This window comes from Gymnodraco acuticeps, unplaced genomic scaffold, assembly GCF_902827175.1.
Source record: "Gymnodraco acuticeps unplaced genomic scaffold, fGymAcu1.1, whole genome shotgun sequence".
Classification (NCBI taxonomy): domain Eukaryota; kingdom Metazoa; phylum Chordata; class Actinopteri; order Perciformes; family Bathydraconidae; genus Gymnodraco; species Gymnodraco acuticeps.
The window spans coordinates 33,426-54,314 of record NW_022990692.1 but is presented as its reverse complement, the minus strand read 5'-3'; the positions used below and the strand labels follow the sequence as shown (position 1 = coordinate 54,314).

General features: G+C 40.7%; 1 protein-coding gene and 1 long non-coding RNA gene across 2 annotated transcripts; one reads left to right on the top strand and one right to left on the bottom strand.

Moving 5' to 3' along the window:
* Positions 1-1,595: 1,595 nt before the first annotated feature.
* On the bottom strand, positions 1,596-17,774 carry LOC117555525. The gene is made up of 5 exons (XR_004570402.1): positions 17,444-17,774; positions 3,023-3,209; positions 2,819-2,927; positions 2,646-2,726; positions 1,596-2,153 (listed from the first exon to the last, which is right to left on the bottom strand). It is a non-coding gene; the product is annotated as an uncharacterized LOC117555525 (long non-coding RNA).
* parp142.2 (poly(ADP-ribose) polymerase family member 14-related sequence 2.2) lies at positions 12,307-20,854 on the top strand. The gene is made up of 14 exons (XM_034230402.1): positions 12,307-12,601; positions 12,700-12,824; positions 13,049-14,578; positions 14,668-14,904; positions 15,153-15,377; positions 15,453-15,507; positions 15,629-15,775; positions 15,859-15,918; positions 16,009-16,185; positions 16,262-16,444; positions 16,529-17,146; positions 17,477-17,613; positions 19,169-19,349; positions 19,961-20,854. Exons 1-14 carry the CDS (start codon positions 12,430-12,432, stop codon positions 20,245-20,247), a joined length of 4,134 nt encoding a protein of 1,377 aa, XP_034086293.1. The 5' UTR covers positions 12,307-12,429; the 3' UTR covers positions 20,248-20,854.
* Positions 20,855-20,889: the final 35 nt, after the last annotated feature.

The window sequence follows — 20,889 nt, the reverse complement described above, 5'->3', positions numbered from 1 at the left end:
GAAATAATTACTGCACTTTATTCCTTATTCCTTTATTCCTTATTCCTAAGTAGGCTATGTATGCTGCGTGTATTTGTTGTCTTATGTTCTGATGTTTTTGTTTTTGTTTTGATGGCACCCTTGAAAGGGAGAAGCATTTATTATTATCTCATTGTACATGTATAATGACATTAAACAATTATATTCTTCTATTCTATTCTTCTTGTTTTTGACATTATTATTGTACTGTTTAAAAAATCCCCAAATGTTGTCATCCTGTGCATAGCGATACAAATAAACTAACATTTCAGTTAGGTTTCTCTTTCGGGCGCCGTTTCAATTCAATCACCTGGTATTTGTCTCAATGTTTATTAAGTTGAACATCTAGCCTGTCACTCCATTTCAGTTCAAATTCACAATCAAAATAAACATTTTAAAAGATGGAGGGTAAAATAAACATTTTAAAAGATGGAGGGTAAAATGAACATTGAACTTCAAGAATACTTTTTTACAAGCTGTGCAGCCTCAAAAACACTCATCGGGGAAATATATTAATTTGATAATATGTCATAAATATAATCATTAACCACCATCTACTCTGTATCAATAGAGGAGTTTTCAGGTTAAACTGATTAATGAACATTGAAAATACAAGTTAAAGTTATGTTTGAAGTCTATTTCTCTGAGTTTAGTCCATTTGTCAGAAGATTGAAATTGCTATTATATGATCTTCCTGTTTCTGTTCCTCAAAGTTCAGTAAATATAATAAGTGGCAAACATAACAGCTGAAATCATATTTAGCTGACAAAGCAGTCACAGACTTGAGAAATATTGTTCCCTCATGATCGAAGGCATGTGTCTTTATCAGACATTGGGGTCAGTGATGTGGGAAAACAGTGGGTCATCATGCCAAGCCTCAACAACACATGACTGAAATACAACGATGTATTACAGTATGACTTGGCAAAAAAACACCTTTTAGTGGGAATAAGAAGCTGAATAACATAAATACTATTATATTGCTTACTGTATACTTTAGATAATGAATTACTTTCATTAATTGTGATTTATGATTGATTTAATTCTTTTATTTACTTTTAAATCCCTAAATGGCATGACCCCACCATACCTTGCTGAGCTGCTACAGCATTACACGCCGAACCGCCCTCTCAGGTCAGCGGACCAACTGCTCCTGAATGTGCCTAAAACCAGGTCAAAGCTCAGAGGGTTGCTTCTCTGTAGCGGCTCCCAAACTGTGGAACGCTCTGCCCCTGGAGATCAGACAGGCCTCCACACTGCCTGCTTTTAAATCGCTTCTTAAAACCCACCTCTTGTCCTTAGCGTTTTAATATTTGGCGTTTCAACATCTTTCAGAGTGTTGCTTTTTTGCATTTAAATAGTTTTTTGTTTTTACTTGTACTTGTTTTATGGTGTGTGAGCTGAGCTGTGTTACTTTTTTGTATGCTTTGTTTTATCTATTTGCCTGTACAGCACTGGTTTGGAGGTTTAAAGTGCTTTATAAATAAAGTTGTATTGTATTGTATTATTTCAACGTGAAGTTCGAGAGAGACAGACGGACCGACACAGAAAAATAAAAATGTAATTCACTGCGTTTGCCAATATTTCACATTTGTATTATTTATTGAAGATTAAGAGCTTTTCATCACATGACACGTGTCAGTAGTGTACATTATTATTGTATTATACAACATACAGTGACCTTCACATTTCATAAGAAACAATGGCCTTACATGAACCACAAAGAAAAACAATTCACATTTACCATTATTAATAAAACGTCATTACTAAACTTCACAGTGTGATGTCAAGCCGCCATGATACTCAGCTCTGGTGTGTACACATTGAAAGACTGTATTAAAGGTTTGGAAAAAACAACTAACAGAAAAGTGGCATCCGGTGATATGCATACAACAAAATGACAAGTATTTGACCATATCTGGATACAAATAAGTGACATCATGCCTGAGAGGATATTCAGAAGGTGTGCCGTGCAGATCTTCTTACACACTGGTTGAATTGCATTGATGAAAAGCACATTTGCATTATGACCATGTTGGCACTACGGATGCTGATGCTGTGGTTGATGCTGTGGTTGTTTTTGGGCTGGTGGTCCAGTTGTTTTGTTAATCTTATAGGCCTGTATCACTTTCTGCCTGTAAAGAAAACACATCATGTTCAATTTAAAAATGTAAGCCTTTAAAAACAGAGTGGTTTTCCAGACTGTTTGCCTTGTTACACGTCAACATGAACAAATGTCTACTTCTAAGTTGATTATTCATAATACTTTGACACATTTAATTCAACGCTGTATTAAGCCTGTCATTCCTTAATAAAAAAGCTACGACTACATCAGACCCCCTTATAATCAAATGTAGTTTTTCTTTATTCTATTTTTACAGTTCTGCAGCAATGAAAATAGGGAAGTCTGGGGGGGGGGACTTTGATATCAGAATTAATGTTCCCATTCATTTAACAGTCTCATGGACCCTCATGCTTATCTGCAAAATTAAGTCATCAAAGTTGAATTAGATGCCGCTTCCTCTGTCTTTCATACACACAGACTGGTCCTGATTCACGGAGCAATAACAAGTAACTGCTGAGCTCCCTGATTTTGGTAAAATGACAAACAAACAACAAAAACCTACTTTTGAATTGTTCGCAAGACTGCTTGGGTGAATGCTCCTTCAGGGTCAAGACAGACTGGGCGCTTATCTTTCAGGAAAACACTGCAGGAGATAGAGGAAGATTTAATGTAAAACAGTTTAAAGCAACACTTGAAAGAAATGCAATGTATTCATGTTTAAATATAGATACATACATGACTTCTCTCTTGTTGCAGTAGGGACGAGGCGGGAGGTCTTTGATATTAGCAATGAGGGACTTATTTACGAACGAGCTGGTTTTTATACACCGGCAATTCAAAATATCTGTAAAATCAGGACAAAAGTGAAGATGAATAAATGCAGAAATACAACAAAAAGCTTAAAATGCTATAATAATAATGATAAGACAACACACTTACGGAGTGAAGTGCAAGTGATAATGCATGCCAGCAAAACGATGCACTGGATTGCATAATTCATCCTCGAATGGTAGTGAAAGGAGATGTTGCAATGATTTCCTCTCCTCTGTGCTGTGTCTCCTCTGAGTGAAGATCCCTGTTTTCTGAACACCCTTTTATACCCTTGCAGTTAGATTGGGATGGTTTCCTGAGAAGTGGGATACGTTTATTCAGAATTCACTTTCAATCCCCATGACTCACTTTCTAATGAGGACTCCCTGCTTTTAATTACATCTAATCGCAGAAGTCAAATAAAGCATTAATCCTTTGAACTGTTATTCACATCCTGCTCTGGTTGTGTTTAGTCAGGATTTCTCTCTGTTGCCCTTTTCCTCTCTGAAACCCATGGTAAGATAAAATAAGATAAGACCTTTATTTATCCCTGTGAGGAAATGTCAGGAGTTTAAGCAGCAACAGAGTAAGAGCGAAAGTAGTACAGTAGTAGTACAGTAGTAGTACAGTAGTAGTACAGTAGTAGTACAGTAGTAGTACAGTTCACACAAGATTAATACAATTTAAGACACAATTAAAATGATATGCAGGTAAGTAGCTGTTAAACAAGAAATTAATTAAATGATCATATACGGATACATATATATATATATTACTTGTTGGTGGCATCTGGAAGCTTTATGAAGTCCTCCTGGATCCTTAATTTTTTTGACATTATTTAATTTTATTCATTTGGATTGTCTGTCGTTTTCTTTTTAAATCTACATTTTTGGGTAATTTCTGGCTGGCTGGACGATCGTTCACAGCCTAAACAAATAAAGTAAGCTCAGAAATCCGCCCTTAGGCAGAAGTCTTTCTATCAATCCTTTTTTAACTTTAAATCTGTTATGACAGGGATTATTTTTAAATCCAAGTTTCTCTCAAGAAACAAATAAAATATTAGCAGTGACGCAACAGGCCTTTGGCAAAGCTATACGCTCTCACATGAATATTGCATCACTGCCAGATATGGATTTAATGGCACTAAACATGGATCAGACTGAGCTATAAATTGCTTTATTGGAAGGGAAGTGTGTATAGAGAGACCTGTCCAACACCATTTTGATGCCAGTTCTAAGGAAAGATTGCAGCAGTAACCTTCGAATACAGTAAAAATAACCTTAAAGGGGCCGTATTATGCTTTTTCTGAGTGGTCCCTTTTCTGAAGTGCAGTTATATAAGTTTATGTGCATGTAAATGGTCTGCGAGGCTAACTGAGTGACATCACTATGTAACACTCGAACATTATACACATCGTACTGGATAGGCCAAGAGGCGGGACATCTCTAAGCGGTTGACCAATCACAACAGAGCTGGCCAGCTAACCGATCAGAGCAGACTGGGCTCTGGTTACAGACAGAGGGTGAAAAAAGGTCAAATTAAATAAAGAGCTTTTTGAACATTAAAGCATGGAAGCATGTCCCAGTAGAGACACAACATACAAATATACAACCTGAAAATGAGCATAGCTTAACTTTCAGCTAAGATGTTAAAAACATGAAGCACATTTTTCTGGGATTTTAAACGGAGCAATTAGGTATGTATAACATTTATATTATCTTGTGCACAGATTTTACTGGGCTGTTATAAAATCACTGCCTGAGGTTGTAAAGGTGTATAGAGTGGCGCAGTGACGAGTTCTATAACCCGGAAGTGAGTTAGCATTTTACCATTACCGGTTCCCTCGTCTCGCCAATGGGATGTCTCCATAGAATTTTGGAAAATAGCTGGAAATAAAGTCTGTGGTTGACACAGATTTAAGAGACGGATCACGTTTTGTTCTACGACATTAAATCCATCAGCAGTGACCCCACTGGTGATTTTTGAAGAGTTGACGTGTCTGAAAAACGATTTAACAAGTGGCTGAATAGGACTACGGAAGTTGTCGAGGCCGTTGTACGTCATTACGCCGAACACGTAAACACTCCTGCTAAGTTTGTTTGCCCTGTTCTGCTTGAAAGCAAGTACCTGCCTCCCGCAAACTGTTCAAACAAACGCTTCAACTTTTACCATTTAGAATCTGTAGTTTTGAATATCTATATGGCGTGACGTTGCTGTAGTTCGTTTATAGCATAACGTTAGCATTTTGCTTCTGGCGATTAGATTTATTATTCGACATTTATAAAGGTAGGGTAGACATGTGGAGATTATCCGGCTGAACAAAACGTGCATTTATCAAACAGGTTTGCTTTCCACAGACCTTATTTCGAGCTATTTTCCAAAATCCTATGGAGAAATCCCATTGCTTTTTTGTCATGCGCAGCTTATTTCCGGGTTTGTTTGTTTGTAGCCTTTATTTAACCAGGTGAAAATCCCATTGAGATCAACGATCTCTTTTTCAAGGGAGACCTGCAGCACATTGGTTACACATAAAAACAACATAAAACAAAAAGGACATCAATACAACATAAAGGGTAAATACGTCCTCCCTGCACCACTCTATTGCATTTGCAGACTGGGAGCTTGTTCTCAGAATCTTTAGTCTAAGTAGGACATCTAGGGGTTTGCGGTGGAAATGCTTCAATGGTAACAGTTTAACACCAGAACTTGTTCTAGTCTTTGGTTAGTTTGATTTATTTTTCTACAGTGTGGAAACGCAACACATCCTATTGATTTCTGGAGATTACACTCCCACCTCTCTCTTCCCTGACTTTCTATCATTTTAATTATCTGCCAAGACATAAAATGCTTTAAAACAAAACAATTTCTTGTCATCAACACTATTTCAACATGAGCATGGTTAATTTATAATAAATTATCTTTTTATAACTGGAATAATTACAGTAATTGAAATCAAAATTAAAACTTGGTCCTGTGAAGGGTTATCTATCTAGAAAGTAGGGCTGTTTTAACTCTGATTTTTTAATTACAAGATCATTAAGCCCTTTCAGTTAAATGTTTTAACCGCTCAATTACTTTTTAACTTCAGTCTTTATGATCTCACAAACTAAATAGTCATTCTCAGCAGGTAACCTTTTTCTTCAAACAAGCTCTAAAAAACACCTCACCCAAATGTTAGTCTTATCAACATTGTAAGGGAAACTTCTGCAGCAATGGAGAGTCAGGACTCAGAGAGACACGAGGAGAGTTGGAGCTTTGATGTCAAACACTGGTAGTTTATTACAAGTCAACGGCCGGAGAATTCATATAAGTCACAGAAGCAAAAGGTTCTGACTGCACGGGTGGGTTGTCATGTCAATTCTGACCAGCCTATCTCTTGATAGACCTTTTAACTAGTTCAGAGAGAGTAAACAACATATTTGAGGAGATGGGGCGTTAACATCTGGAGACACAGGAGATATCCCCCAACTCTGGAGCTTAGAAGCTAGCGTTCTCACACTCTCAAAACCTCCCTATGCCCTGTAGGTCAAGCTGTAAAACCTAGTATCAACATACGACTGCATTATCACATTACTTACGGACAGTGGTGTAGTGGGCGTTGGACGCGGGGGTATGCCGTACCCCCACTTATTTGGAGCATGATCTTTTTTTTAATAGTCTAATAAATATAAAAATAATTGCCAGTGTTATCAGTTGCAAGAGTGTATTTGTTGTAATAATGACAAAAACATAATACATTTTACAGTAATTATAATACGAAATAAAAAAGATTTCCTTAAAGAATTATGATTCGTCATCAGTCTCGGGACCCCGCAGCGAGCTGGGGGTGTGTCAGTGACACGCCCACGGCGAACCAGCTCGCCGCCCGCCGATTTTGCGGCAGCTCTTTCCCTCAAGAACACTAACGAAAAAGCTCTATAATGGCAGGCAAACATTTTTTACTTGACTTATTTTCTAAAAAGAATATAATTCACAAGAAGAAAGAGGCTAGCAGCACCGAAGCTACAAGTGAAGCTGCTACTAGCACTACATCATCAAGAGCCGCCTAAAGATGTGGATAATGCTAACGTCAACGTTAGCTGCGCTAGCAACGTTCCCCTGGCTAGCTCAAGCTCACCTTTCCCAGAGGTATGGACGGAGGAGATGTGGCGGAGGAAACAAGAGGCTACCCGTGGATAGACTGCAAAGCTGGGAAACTGGGCTGCAAAGTTTGTTCATCCATTACGGATTTATCAGTCTTCAAAACCCAAGGTGTGTGTGTGTGTGTGTGTGTGTGTGTGTGTGTGTGTGTGTGTGTGTGTGTGTGTGTGTGTGTGTGTGTGTGTGTGTGAAAAGCAGCGCTGTCAGAATAATTTCAAGTCCAGATTCAATGTTGTTTGCATAAGTAGGCTATATTTTTCGTTTCATTTATTTAATAAGTTAATTTTAGGACAACTTTGGGAATTGTGTTTGTTTGTTATGAGTTTTAAATAGATTGAGAGAGAGAGACTGCTTAGTTGCAATACTGTAATTTATGCAATTTAGGCCTAAAAATTGTTTATGTAATTTATGTGCCAGTGTGTCCATGGTTTTGAGTCTGTGTGTGTTGAGCGCAGCGCCGTCTGCTTTTTGCAGTACAGTAACTAAAGTAGGACTAATCATACCGGTAGTTTCTGACCTGTCTGCCCATTTTGTGAGTGCACTGCGCGCGCGCACTTGTGTGGCATTGTTTGGGATTACCTAATTAAAATAGCGTCCCCCCCCAGTAAAAAAATCCCCACTACACCACTGCTTACGGAAGATAAGGAGCAGGGCTGATCGTAAATGTAAACACACAGTAAATGTTAAATATCTTAGGAGTAAGGAAGAATTATTATTTGACACTTAGGAAGAGAGAAGGAATATTCTCTAACAAACATCATATAAAACATCCTCATAAATGCTATCATCATGACTGCATTACGCTAACAGGTATCTGGGTTCATGCAGAACAAAATTAACCACGGAGATCCCACTTTAAAGGTTCTGCCAGCAATCAATCTGTCATTAGGTGTGTCTATTTAAACATAAGCATGGGCGGCGCCAGAGATTTTCTTTTGGGGGTGCTGTGGGGTAGCTTGACGTTTCATAGAGGGTGCTCAAACATAGGGTTTCCCATTAATGTACCGGGCGCTACAGTTGAATGTTCTACAGCAGAGGTGCCCAGTACGTCGACCGCGGTCGACCGGACGACCGCGGGGGCAATGCTGGTAGATCGCGAGTCATTCAAAAATTAAATAATCCAGCTCCGTTAAAATAGACAAAACAGGTTTTGATCCCTCCTCCCTTGGCCTCCCTGCTACTTAGTTCAGGAGTTTACTTGATTGACAGAAAAAGCGACCTATCGCTTTCCAGTCTGTTAACCCAGAATGTAAAGCGATACAAAATCAGTCAAGTGCCGGGAAAACTCAAATTAAGTTAGAGACAAACAACAAAATGAGTGCGGGACCGAGCACTTCCACCCAGAATGGGAGGAAGAATATTTTTTTGTGATGTCACATTCAAAGGTTATTATTTGTAAAGCAAGCGTCGCTCTGCCAAAGAAAGGTAACGTGGAGAGGCATTATCGGAGTGTTCACAAGGCATATGACAGCGACTTCCCTCCGAGTAGCGAGTTGAGAAAGGTCATGTATTATTGCTACAGAAACATTATCTTGCAGTCTTAGTGTCGCCAACTCGTTTCTAACATGCAAAAAGACAAACAAATGCATCTATTCTTTCACACACAGTGACGTCACGAGCTACCCACAATGCAACACGCGCCATATAAATATATATAAATGCGCCATTTTCCTGGAGGTGCTAATATCCTGGAAGTGCAATATAAACAGCTAGCTAACTAGCCAGGCAGAGCGCAGTAGGTTTTTTTTCTGAATTAACGACCGAAGAAATCGCTGCATGTCTTCGGATTACATCTCTGGACTTGAGGGGTGTGCTCTAGGTCGTTACCAGCGTAAACTAGAGCTGTGTGGGTTGTTACAGACTGCCTGCAGATGTATGGAAAAACGACAGTGGCCTTCATCGATTTTGGCTGCATCTACGTCTAATTTCTGGAAACACCAGGTGAATACCCCACTTGTCACAATAATATTATCATGCCATTGCATATATGTGGTATTTTAGAGTTGACTAGATATTGATTAAGGCAATAGACTATGATATTCAGTACAGGAAGCTTAGCAACACCTAGACGGTGTACGGCTGCTTGCACCTCGCGTAAAACGGTGCAGACCGGAAGTACGCTGTCGCGCTCGGCCCAATACCCGTATGTGTGTGTGAAAGAATGGTCGGTGTATTTTCGACTTTTCCAATCCAGACGAGATCTCCCCCCCGTCTGTGTGCGAGGGGGTGGGGCAGTTTACACACGGAGGGGATGGGGAGAGAAGCGCTCCAAGGTGTGGTTAAATGTTACCCGTCTTGAGGTGGACAATGCTCCTTGCCAAGAGTGTTTAGCATGTAAGGGCGGTAACACGAGCAATGTGTCTAAACATTTATCGAAAGTGCACCACATTCAGACGGAGAAATGCACCGGGTTCCACTGTCTTTCTAGTAGCCCCCCCATCCACGAGTAACGTTTCCACGTCAGGTGTTATGTATGCTAGCAGCAGCACACAGAGTTAACTCAATTATACAAATATGGGTTAATGATTAGAGGTAACTGAGTTATTTATTTTGTTAAAGTTTCAGCTATTCTGTTTACAGTTCTGTCATCAGATTATTTAATACGATTTGTTAAAACATTGTTGTTTCTTTTGATGTGAAATATTATTTATTTTATTTAAATAAAAAGCAATGTTAATTTTGTTCACAATTTGTTAAGTTAATTTAATAATATATGTATTTTTGAATCAAGTATTCATCTTTATTGTCTTCATTGTTAGTTTCCACATGCCTAAAATAACCTCAAGATAAATCTAAAAGTTGATGGCTAAATAAGAGCGTTTGAGAAATTGTGCAAGGAATACAGTAATAGTCTGAATAGTCGATTAATCGTTTCATTAATCGATAGATTAATCGATTATCAAATTAGTCGTTTGTTGCAGCCCTATTATCCCATGTATAAATAAAACGTGTTATTCAGCAACCCTTGCAATTTGGGATTTTATTTTTGGTTGGTAGACCTTGGTGAGCTGGTCATTTCAAAAGTAGCTCACCAGCCAAAAAAGTGTGGGCACCCCTGTTCTACAGCAACACTCCCCACACACACATGTGTGCACTTGTTACAATGAAGGCTCGATAATCAGCTCATGGCATATAGGCAGGGGTAAAGTGCTATCTTTTATAGGTGGGGGGCGGACCAGCCTCCTAGGAGAGTCCGGGGGAAATGCTCCCCCGGGAAGATTTTTAATTATTGAAGTTAAAAGCATCAATCTGGTGCACTTTGAGAGCAACATTGAGAGATATGGATACATCTCTCAACACCCATATGCAGTGGCGGTTCTATACCAATTTGACTGGGGGGGGCCACTGGGAGGCCAGTTATTTTCTGAGGGGGGCACAATAAATGCAGGACGAAAAAGAGAACTAGACCGTATGAAGTAATTGCGCATAAGAAAACAATGCAATACAGTTATTGGTATTTGTTTCTGTACACTTATGTATTTCAGATAGATCTTATAGTTATTACTGTTAGCTTCAGCTTAAGTTATAGTGCAATATTTGCACTAACACCATATTTATATAAAAATAAAGGCAATGAACAGTTACATCTCTACTTTACATAAGGGTGTCTGCACAATCTCACATTACAGCAACAAAATCCTGCGGTTTTTGGCAAACCGAGTACCAGAAAATATACATTTAAAAAAAAAAAAAATACTTTTCATTGTTAGGGGGGCCACAGGGAGGTCAGTATTAGGGGGGCACTGGCCCCCCCTAGAACCGCCCCTGTCCATATGAAACAGAACTGTAGGCAGATTTACTTTTTCTTGATGGATGTTTTACTAAACACTCCCCTTTTAAACTGTATTCATATAGTATTTCATAACTGTTTTTCATTTATTCTTATTGTTTTATAATTATAATGAAATGAAGGTGTGCCTCGGAAATACTTGTTTACATAAAGTGATCAAACCGTTTTGAGATCCACTGAGATAACTTACACTAAAGTTAACTATCTAAACACTGAGAGAGTCATTTACCTCACTGAGCTGACGTTATCTGACAGGAGAGGACTTTCCTTTCACTTAGTTGTAGAAACAGCTTCTAATATCCGTTAGCGCAGCAACAACAATCTCCAGTACCGGTGCTCTCTCGCTCGCTCACTCACTCACTCGTGCGCTCGTGCCACACACACAGAGCCGAGCTTGAATGAAAAACCCAGAAGTAGTTGTACTGTAATGTAGCATATCATTTTCAAATCAATAATTTTTCTAATTATGAATTTCAGATATATATAAAAAAAACATACATTTCTTGGGGTTGCTTTGCAGTTGCTAAGCCAATTGTTGGTGTTGCTGTAGCAGACCCGGTTCCAGAACAAAATGACTCAGGGTGCATCTGAGATTAGAGAGGGTGCAGTGGTAAAGTGCTATTTTTTACAAGTGGGGAGTGGACCTAACACCCTCTAGGGGGGTCCGGGGGCATATGAAACAGAACTAGAAACAGATTTACTTTTTCTTTATGGATATTTTACAAATCACTCCCTTTTTAAGACCGAAATGTCTACATGCATAGCAGAAGATGGCATCTTTTTTACATGAATATTCCAGCCAATCTCTGTTTTGAAACCATGAGCTGCAAAATGAGCGCCTTACCCCACTGTACAGACGAGTTGGGTACTTTTTTAAATATACCTGGGCAGGCTCTGTTTTGCCGAGGTCCTCTGGCACTTGTGTGCCGCCGAGGGGTGGCGGTGTTTGGGGCAACGAAGACGGCAGCGACTGCTCCGCCTCCGTGGGCGAGGCGGGCAAAGCCGGCGAGGACGGGAGGACGTTAGTGTCCACGACAGTGGCCGCGGGTAACGTAATGTCCCCATGATCTGAACTGTTATTACCTGCAGTAGATGCAGTGTTACTGCTGGCGATAAGGGCTGTTTTTTAAAACCATTTTCTGATGTCCATCATTGACTGCTGTGTAAGCACCTTGCAGATGACGAACGCGCAGCGGCACAGGTCACGCGCACCTGACATAATAACGTTACTTATCGTTTAAATTGACCAAATACTATCTTCTTCTTCTTATTACTACTACTGTTATTATTATTGTTATTATGTAATATTTTTCACTTTTAATCTTTTTTTTTTTTTCACTTTACATTTTTCAAATGAGGGTGCATAATGACTCAATTGAGGGTGCAATGCACCCTTATGCACCCCCGTAGAACCGGGCCTGTGCTGTAGCAACTGCAAGCTACTGCCTGACGCCGCCCCTGAACATAAGGAAGTGAACAGAAAACAATGGGCAAGGGAAAACGAAACTAAATAAACTGAAGAGCTTCAGACTTTTTGCTCTAGACGGACACCTTCCAAGAAGCACCACACTTTTTACAACTTTTGAAGTTCAGAATTCCAGGTAAAATGGATGAATTCAAACATCCACTGTTCTTTGAAGCGAAAGATTTGACAGACAAAGAGAAGGACAAAGTCAGGAGGCACTTTCAGAAAAGACGGGATTCTGGTGGAGGTGATTGTGGGATGATCGAAAAGGCTGGAGGCAACGCGTATAAAATCTGTTTCAAGGAAATAGAAGGTGAGTAATCCTATTTAGTTCAACTAGTAATGTGTCGTACATACTTTGTAGTTTAAATGTAGGATGTTGTTGAGATCTTGGTATTTGTGTTTCTACAGACCAGGAAAGGGTGTTGCAGAGGAAGTTTCATAGTATCTCCCTTCCTTCTGGCGACTTATGTCTAAATGTGAGTCGAAGTTATTGCCCAGAGACCCCGGATCAGCCATCTACAAGTCAACCGAAGGTATATGCAAACATTAGCTGCACCCTTTATGGAAAAAGATACGTCACAGTCAAATGAGCTTGCCAAACCTGTTTGAGAGGATTTCTTCTCAGTCCAATTCTATCAATGACAATGTTATGTACAGTACAGCTGTTGTAAAAGCACCTTAAAGTAAAAAACAACAACATGTTTTACAGATACATTACTATAAATTAATACTTTTTTAATCTTCTTTTTTGCTTCAGACAACCACCAAAGTCAACACAAAAGGCCTTGAGAAGATATTCAAACTAGATATTTTCCTCATGTTTTTCCTTAGAGACAATCTTAAAGCAAACAAATTATTACAGAAACAACTCTCATGTATCGGCTGCCAAGTAGAGTTAGATTTTGAGGAAGAGGAGGCAGTGGTAAGGGGGGATATTGAAAAGGGGCCTGGAGGAGCTTTTGGGGCTGCAGAGCAGTGGGAGTTACAGGTCGATCGAGTCTTGATCAATTTCACTGAGAGATACCTCTGCTATCATGTGGTTGAGCCGAAAAAAGCCAAAATCCTACTGCAGGAGCTCTCCTTTGCGACAGATGATATTAAAGTGTACAGAGAGGGCGGTTATCCAGTGGTTGTGGGAGAAACTGAGGCTGTGCATGAGAAAATAGCAATCCTCGAAAAGAGCCTGCCAACCCGGAAGGAGTTACCAATTGTGGAGAAGCTGTTCAAGCTGGTAGAAGAAGAGTTTAATCGAGAAATGCGCACCCAATACCCAGAAGTTAAGATCAACATAGGCAGCGCCATGGTGACCTTAGAGGGGCCTGACAAAGAGGTGCAGTCAGGAGCCAACACACTTGAGGACCTGAAGAAAAAAGTAAAGGAAAAGCGAGTTAAACTATCCACAGCCCTGATGACCTTTATAGGATCCAGCGGTGCCGTATCCAAGTACCAGACCCACTTCCAGCAGAGACTCAGAAATCCTGTTTCCTTGGAGGTTGGGTCCGAGCTGGTGATGTCTAGTTTGTCCTCCGATGCCCTCGATGAGGCCGAAGCCATGCTGCAGAGAGACTTTGATGTGGCCAATGTCGAGCTGCAGGGGGCACTAGCTGCACCTCCAGATCGAGATGGAATAAAGGAAATCCTCTTCAAAGCCAAGAACGAAGCTAACTCTCGAGAGTTCAGAGTGGACGTCAGCTTCATCCCAGGAACCGGTGGAACCCCAAACACCAAAGTACAACTGGTGGGCTACAGAGAAAATGTGAATAAGCTCAAAGAGGTTCTGCATGACTACCAGATCAACCAAATCGGGACACAAGAAGTTCTAAACCTACCGAATCCTGAACTGCTTGACTGTTTTGATAAGATTTTAGGAATGATTGGTATGAAGCAGAACAAAGTGACCTTGAAAGCCTCACTTTTCCCATACCCTTGTGTGCTTGTGTCTGGTCCCTGTCGTCTGGTCAAAGAGGCCAAGCAGGGTCTAATCTCAGCTCTAGCTAGTCTGACCTCCGACACTCTGATTCTGGATGGACCGGGGGCTCTGCAGTACTTCCAAGCAGAAGGTAAAGTGGGCAAGGAGTTGGTAGAGAGCTCATTTCAGGTTATCGTCAAGGAACAGCAAGGTGTGCATTCGGCAAATGTGCAAAGTAAACCACGAAGCATCAGCAGCCTTGTAACAAGCGGCTTGGCACCCGGACCCCTCCCCAGATTGCGCTGCAATACTGTTGGAAGCAATGTGGCCATAAAGACGAGCCTGGAGATCAAGCTTGGCAGTCTGATAGATACTCAGGTTTGAACATTTCCGCTTAACTTTAATTAGAATAATGAAAGCAGCAATACAACCACTCACATTGATTTTAATCCACATTGTTTCCACAGGCGAATGTGTTGGTTGTCCCCATGCTCAACAAGAACCTCACTTCTACTAAGATTGGTAAATGTCTGTTTAAAAAAGCCGGGAATGCAATCAAGTCAAAGTTTGACTCGGTGGCAGCGAATTGTACCGTTGCCCCTGGTGATGTCCTGCAGGTGGACGCGCCTCCATCTCTGGGCTGTTCCAAGATCTTCTTCATCGAGTGCTTGCCATGGGATGGAGTCAGAGGGCAGAGTGTGAAGGTAAAGTTAAATACTTGGTGGATTTAATATTGTTGTAGGTGCGGGCAAAGGCTGAGTTCAAACTCATGTGATGCAGTCAAATGCCATGAATTAGAGCAAATAATCTGGCTAATTAATGGAAAATAAAACCTGTACTTCATAAATGTTGCTATTTACAACCGACCATTTAAATATACAATCACAGAAAGTGTTGTGCAATGCAGGGGTAACTTTTGACACAAACAAAGTTTCTGATTTTTGTTTTGCAGGCGCTTGGTAATGCCCTGAAGAGATGCTTGGACCTTTGCGTACAGCAGGGCTATAGCACAGTTGCCTTTCCAGTCATTGGACCCGGAGTTTTTTTAAAATACCCAATGAAAGAGGCCATTCAAGTGCTTATGGAGAATATTTGCCAGCTTGGATTATCTGCATCCTCTGGGTCTCTCACCGCCATCCAGATCGTCATTAAACCAGGCTACCCTGACTCTGAGGAGGTGAATATGATCACTTGGTTTTAAGATGCATGATTTCTGAAATAAAGTGTTTAATGCTGCTGTTTTTATTTACAGTGCTACCAAGACGTCTACAGGCACCCTGGCTTAAATGTGAACCAGGGAGGAGAAGGTAAACTGTTTAACTAAGTATTTAGCAAGTACATTGTTCACCATTTCCATCCGCATTCTCAATGGCCAAGATTAAAAATCAGACACACATGAAATATATATTGGAGCGTTGTTTGTTTTAGCAATCTTTAGGTCCCTCACCAGTGACCTTGATGAAATCACGATGACAGTGGGCGGCGGGGTTAAACTACGACTGGTGTTTGGTGACATCACTGATGAGACGACGGATGCTGTGGTGAACACGACCGACTTTGTTTATTTCCAGAATGGTGAGTGAGAACTAAGGATGCTTTAAAAAAGGCAGAAAAGTGACATCCCTTCACTGATTTTAAAATGTATGGTTATCCTACAGGTGTGTGCAAAGACATCTTAACTGTAGCTGGAGCGGATGTGGAGGCAGAACTCAAAGCAGGTAAATAAAACAAAGGGCTTGCTAGACATTTTTAAGCAACACACTCCTACAACTTCTTTACTCAGCTTTCCTGTTTATTGTTGTTTGTAGCAAAATACACTCGTGGAGACGTTTTTGTGTCCCAATCGGGAGAGTTCCCCTGTGAAGCCCTTTTCCATGTCTGTGGACAAAACGATGCAGTCGTCATCAAACAAATGGTGATTCGCATCGTTGAACATTGTGAATCTTTTGGGTTCGAGTCCGTGGCCATACCTGCTATCTGTGCTGGTGAGTATTCTGTAACACTTTCTTTTTGATATAAGGATAGAAATGTGTCAGGTTTACTCATTAAATTAATGTGCAGGAGCTGGTGGGTTGGACCCTGGTGTTGTGGCAAGAGCCGTCCTCCGAGGGGTCAAGGATGCCACGTCGTCCTTTGGTCTCAACTCTCTCACTGATATCCGCCTCGTCCTGCTAAAGATCAACGTCTTCCTGGCCTTTAAAGAAAAAGCAATGCAAATGTTTTCCACTGCTGTGATCAACAAAGGTGATTTACCAGCATATAAATCTGCCTCTTTGCTCTTCGGGTATTGTCACTAATTGTTAACATCTCACCTACCTTGCCTTGCAGCTTCTGTACCTCAGTTGCCTTATGTACAACAACAACAACAACCTCCATCTGTGGAGGCAGATCTAAGCATCGTCTGTAACCGCTCTACAAGCCAGCAGTCCGTCTTCAGGTTCCTCGGTCTCTCCAGAAAGAATGTTGACAGTGCCATGACAAAGCTGACGGATCTGTATCAGGCTCAGTGTTCTTCTCAAACCTTCAGAAAGGAGGAACTGAAAGACCTCACCCAGGACGACGTGAAGGATCTGAAGCAGCTGGTGGAAACCGAGGGTCTGTATGTTGAGTTGAGCCAAGGCACCTTGAAAGTTAGCGGGCTAAATAACGGGGTCAACAAGGTAATGCAGATGATCAACGCCTCTCTACACGGCAACCTCAGAAGAGAGGTGAGAGTCAGGGAGGAGGAGGATCTGTACGCCCGTGTGGCTTGGTGCATCTTGAGACATAGAGGCAACTGGGAGAGGTTGCCCAAAACAGCCAATCACAGTCTGGAGAATAACGATGTAGGAGGAAGGATAGTGGACGCTCAGGGCGACAAGTGGAACGCGGATCTGCCGAGGATGGAGGCCACGAGATATTTAGGTGGTCAAACAGCAAAACTAAAACGACTTGAGCATCTGCCAGGTGAGAAGATGGTTCTAATGTGTTACAAAAAGATCCCTGCTTGATACATTCTGGTTAAGGTCAAAAGTAATGAAAAGTGGAAGAATTCCCTAACCCTTTTCTGTCAAAGGATTTTGTATATATTTTTCATTTTCAAGTTAAAACTGAAGAGTTAAGGATTTATCCTGTGACATCATAAACAAAGCAAAAGAGGCTAGTAAAACCGTGTAGATATATCTCACTCAACCAAACTAAAGTCTGTTTTTTGTCTACATCGAGGGAAAATTACATTTAGTTTTCGAAGTAAAGACCATTTACCTTTTCTCCAATTTGTCCTCCAACATCTCTCAGACTTCACCCTCCCTCTGTACTGGGACAACATGGCTGCCGGTGAAGCTTTGAAGACGGTTGAACTCCTTCCTTCCTATGCAGAGTACCGCACAGTGAAGGAGGCCTTCAAACGAACAGTCGGCAAGACCGTGCTGAAGGTAGGAAATTGCACCGTCCAGAAAACTATTAATTGAACCTGTACATTTTATTTCTCTATAGCAGGGGTGCCCTCCCAGTCGATCGCGAGATGTGTCTAAAAATAGAACAACAACATTCTGTTGTATCGTTAATGTCCTGTAACATAATCTTCCTGTGCAGAATAATGTACATGAACGCATCAAAGCTTTGTGATTGGCCGGCGTGACCCCATGTGTCGGGGCGTGGCTGGTGGGCAGTGGGCAGTATTTCGCTGACGTTGTCCGTGTCAACAGGAGTGACAGTCCGCACACACACAAGACCGCAATTATGGCAGAAGCAAAAAAGCCCAAATTATATAATTTTCACTCCGAGTGGGAGGATGATTATTTTTGTATCTATTCCAATTCAAAGTCCATCCGTCTCATCTGCAATGCGAGCGTGGCTTTATTGAAGAAGGGTAATTTAGGAGCGGCATTTCAAAACAGTGCACAAACGCTACGAGACGGAATTCCCTCCTAATTCTGCCCTACGCTCCAAAAGGGGAGGGGCCTGAGAGGACAGCTAAATGCACAGCAGTCCATTTTCACCAGGCCCAACAACAAGAGCAAGGCTGCTACCAGAGCATCTTATCGGGCCAGTCACGTTCTTGCGAAACACATGAAGTCTTTCGAAGACGGCGAAGTTGTGAAAGAAGCATTCATGGAGGCTGCCCACGCGCTTTTGGGGGACAGTAAAAATAACAGCAGCATTTCAACAGGTTTTTGATATAATAAAAACTCAAGTTAGATACCGTTATTAATCAGCTGTAAGTTTTAGTTTGTTTGAACTTATTCATTATAATTATTGTACAAAATGGTATAGGAATGCAAACTTAAATTGATTATAGTCTATTATCAATTCAGGTTAAGAAACTAGTGTTGCTTGCATCCTATTTTTTAAAGGCATTTCTTTTTATACTCTACTAAAATGCATAAAAAAGGGTTTGATTCTATTAATTTTGTCTTTTTTATTGCACTGTTGCAGCAGATTCCTGTGTAGCTTCAGATCTGAGTTGTCTTATTAGTAAGCCTAATTTATACTTTTGTAGCAACACTATTTTTATATAATGGCAAAGAAAGGGTTCAGAGTATTTTCTTTTTCCCTGTGTCATATGTGGCAGCACTGTTCAATGTTTCTTGAAAACATTACCCACTGTGGTGACGTGTGAATAAACTCCAACTCTGTATCAACAACACTGTTGTGTAACTTCAGTTAAATACTTGTATGTGTGTAGATTAGAAAGAGGTAAGATAAAGGATCTGCAGTATTTTATGAAGTATTCATCGTACAAAGGTCAGTTTTATACAAGTAGAAGTGTGTATTTACCTGGTAGTAGGCTGTCAGTAATGGCTACGCCTCTCTATTTGGACTGGTAGATCTCGGCAGACTGGCAACTTTAAAAGTAGCTCTCGGTTCAAAAAAGGTTGGGCACCCCTGCTCTATAGTATATTGTACACAGTGCATTTGCAAACATATTTACATCCTTTCAAACTAAATTGTACAGCTTATGTCTTCGTATTTGATTTTTCTTGATAGATCGAGCGCCTGCAGAATGTCCATCTGCGGCGCGCCTATGAAGCTCAGAAGAAGCAAATCTCTGACAAGTACAAACAGCAGGGTGGAGAATGTGAAAAGCTCCTGTACCACGGGACGACCCAGGACAACTGTGATTCCATCGTAAAAACTGGGTTCAACAGGCGCTTTTCTGGGCAGAACGGTAAACATGTTTTTATTTAATCTGATCTTATCACTGCTCTTTCATCTGTTTTTAGAAAGCATAATTTCCTACTGTATGTAGGGTAGGAGCTGTTATTGAGTTTGGACTAGCTGTTATGGTTGTAGCCCAAATTTAGGAAATAATCTAGATTTAATTTGATGAACTCTAGGCACCAAAAGGACTTTCAGGTAGGAACATATGAAAAAATACTTACTGTCATTCAGCGACTGCCATTCAAAGACTTTCCTCACCATACAAATTGAAATATCTGCCATTTTTTCAAAGGGTTATAAAGATTTATTGTAAATTCCCACCAGACACTTTTTTACGCTGCTATGGACAATCTTGCACCATGTACATTCCCTAAGATATTGAAGTGACTGTTATTTTGTTCTTTTATATATATTGATTCTTGTGTTTTATCTTGATGTGTGCATATGTATAAATGTGTCTGTTGATTGTGTATATATATAGGATATACATATTTGTATATTTGTGTTATTGTATTTTGTATTCAGGATTGTTGGAAACGTTATTTCGATCTCTCTGTCTGTACAAACACACAGACAAATTGACATTAAAGTTGTCTTTAACCTTTCCTTTATCCTCAGCAACTTCCTACGGGGAAGGAACATACTTCGCTGTAAATGCCAACTATTCTGCTCAACCTTACTACTCCAGACCAGCTGCTGACGGTTCCCAGCTCATGTTCGTGGCCCGCGTCCTGACCGGCATCTACACTCAGGGCCAACAAAACATGAGGGTCCCTCCCCTCATCAGCAACCAGGGGGACCACGACCGCTACGACAGCGTAGTCGACAGAGTGGACAACCCCCAAATGTACGTTGTGTTTCATGATAACCAAGCGTACCCCGACTACCTCATCACTTTCAAGTGACCGTGAGGAGATATGATTTACACGAAGTCAAAACAACATTTCAGAAAACACTACAGCATTTCAGAAAACACTACAACATTTCAGAAAACACTACAGCATTTCAGAAAACACCACAGCATTTCACATTTTACGGAAAGGGTATTCCTTTAGGGAGAACACTTCTTGTTTGTGATTGGAAAGAGCCAGCCAGAGAAGCACTGCTGTGATTTGTTGTTTTTGCTGCCAGTCAAGAAATTAGATTGGTCAGCACCCGGCCGACAGCACCACCTATTTCCTGTTTGGTACCGTTCAGCTGTTTCTTCAAGAATTTTAAACTGAGTTGGAAAGAATGGAAGAAGAGATGGAAATCTTAAGGGAATATTTTAACGAAGGATATACATACGATGTTATCCTCGACATGCTGTCAACCCATCAAGACATCAACATGTCCCTTAGAACCAGGGGTGTAGTGCTGCCGGGGCCTAAATGACTATGTGTGATGTTAAAGGGGTCACTCATGGCAAATTCACAGAGAATTATCACCCAATTTAGGTCACGTCTCAATGTTTATTAAGTTTAACATCTACCCTGTCCCGGGATATTAAACAGTGCAAATAGGTATATATAATATGTTTATTATTTTATACACACATTTTACTGGGC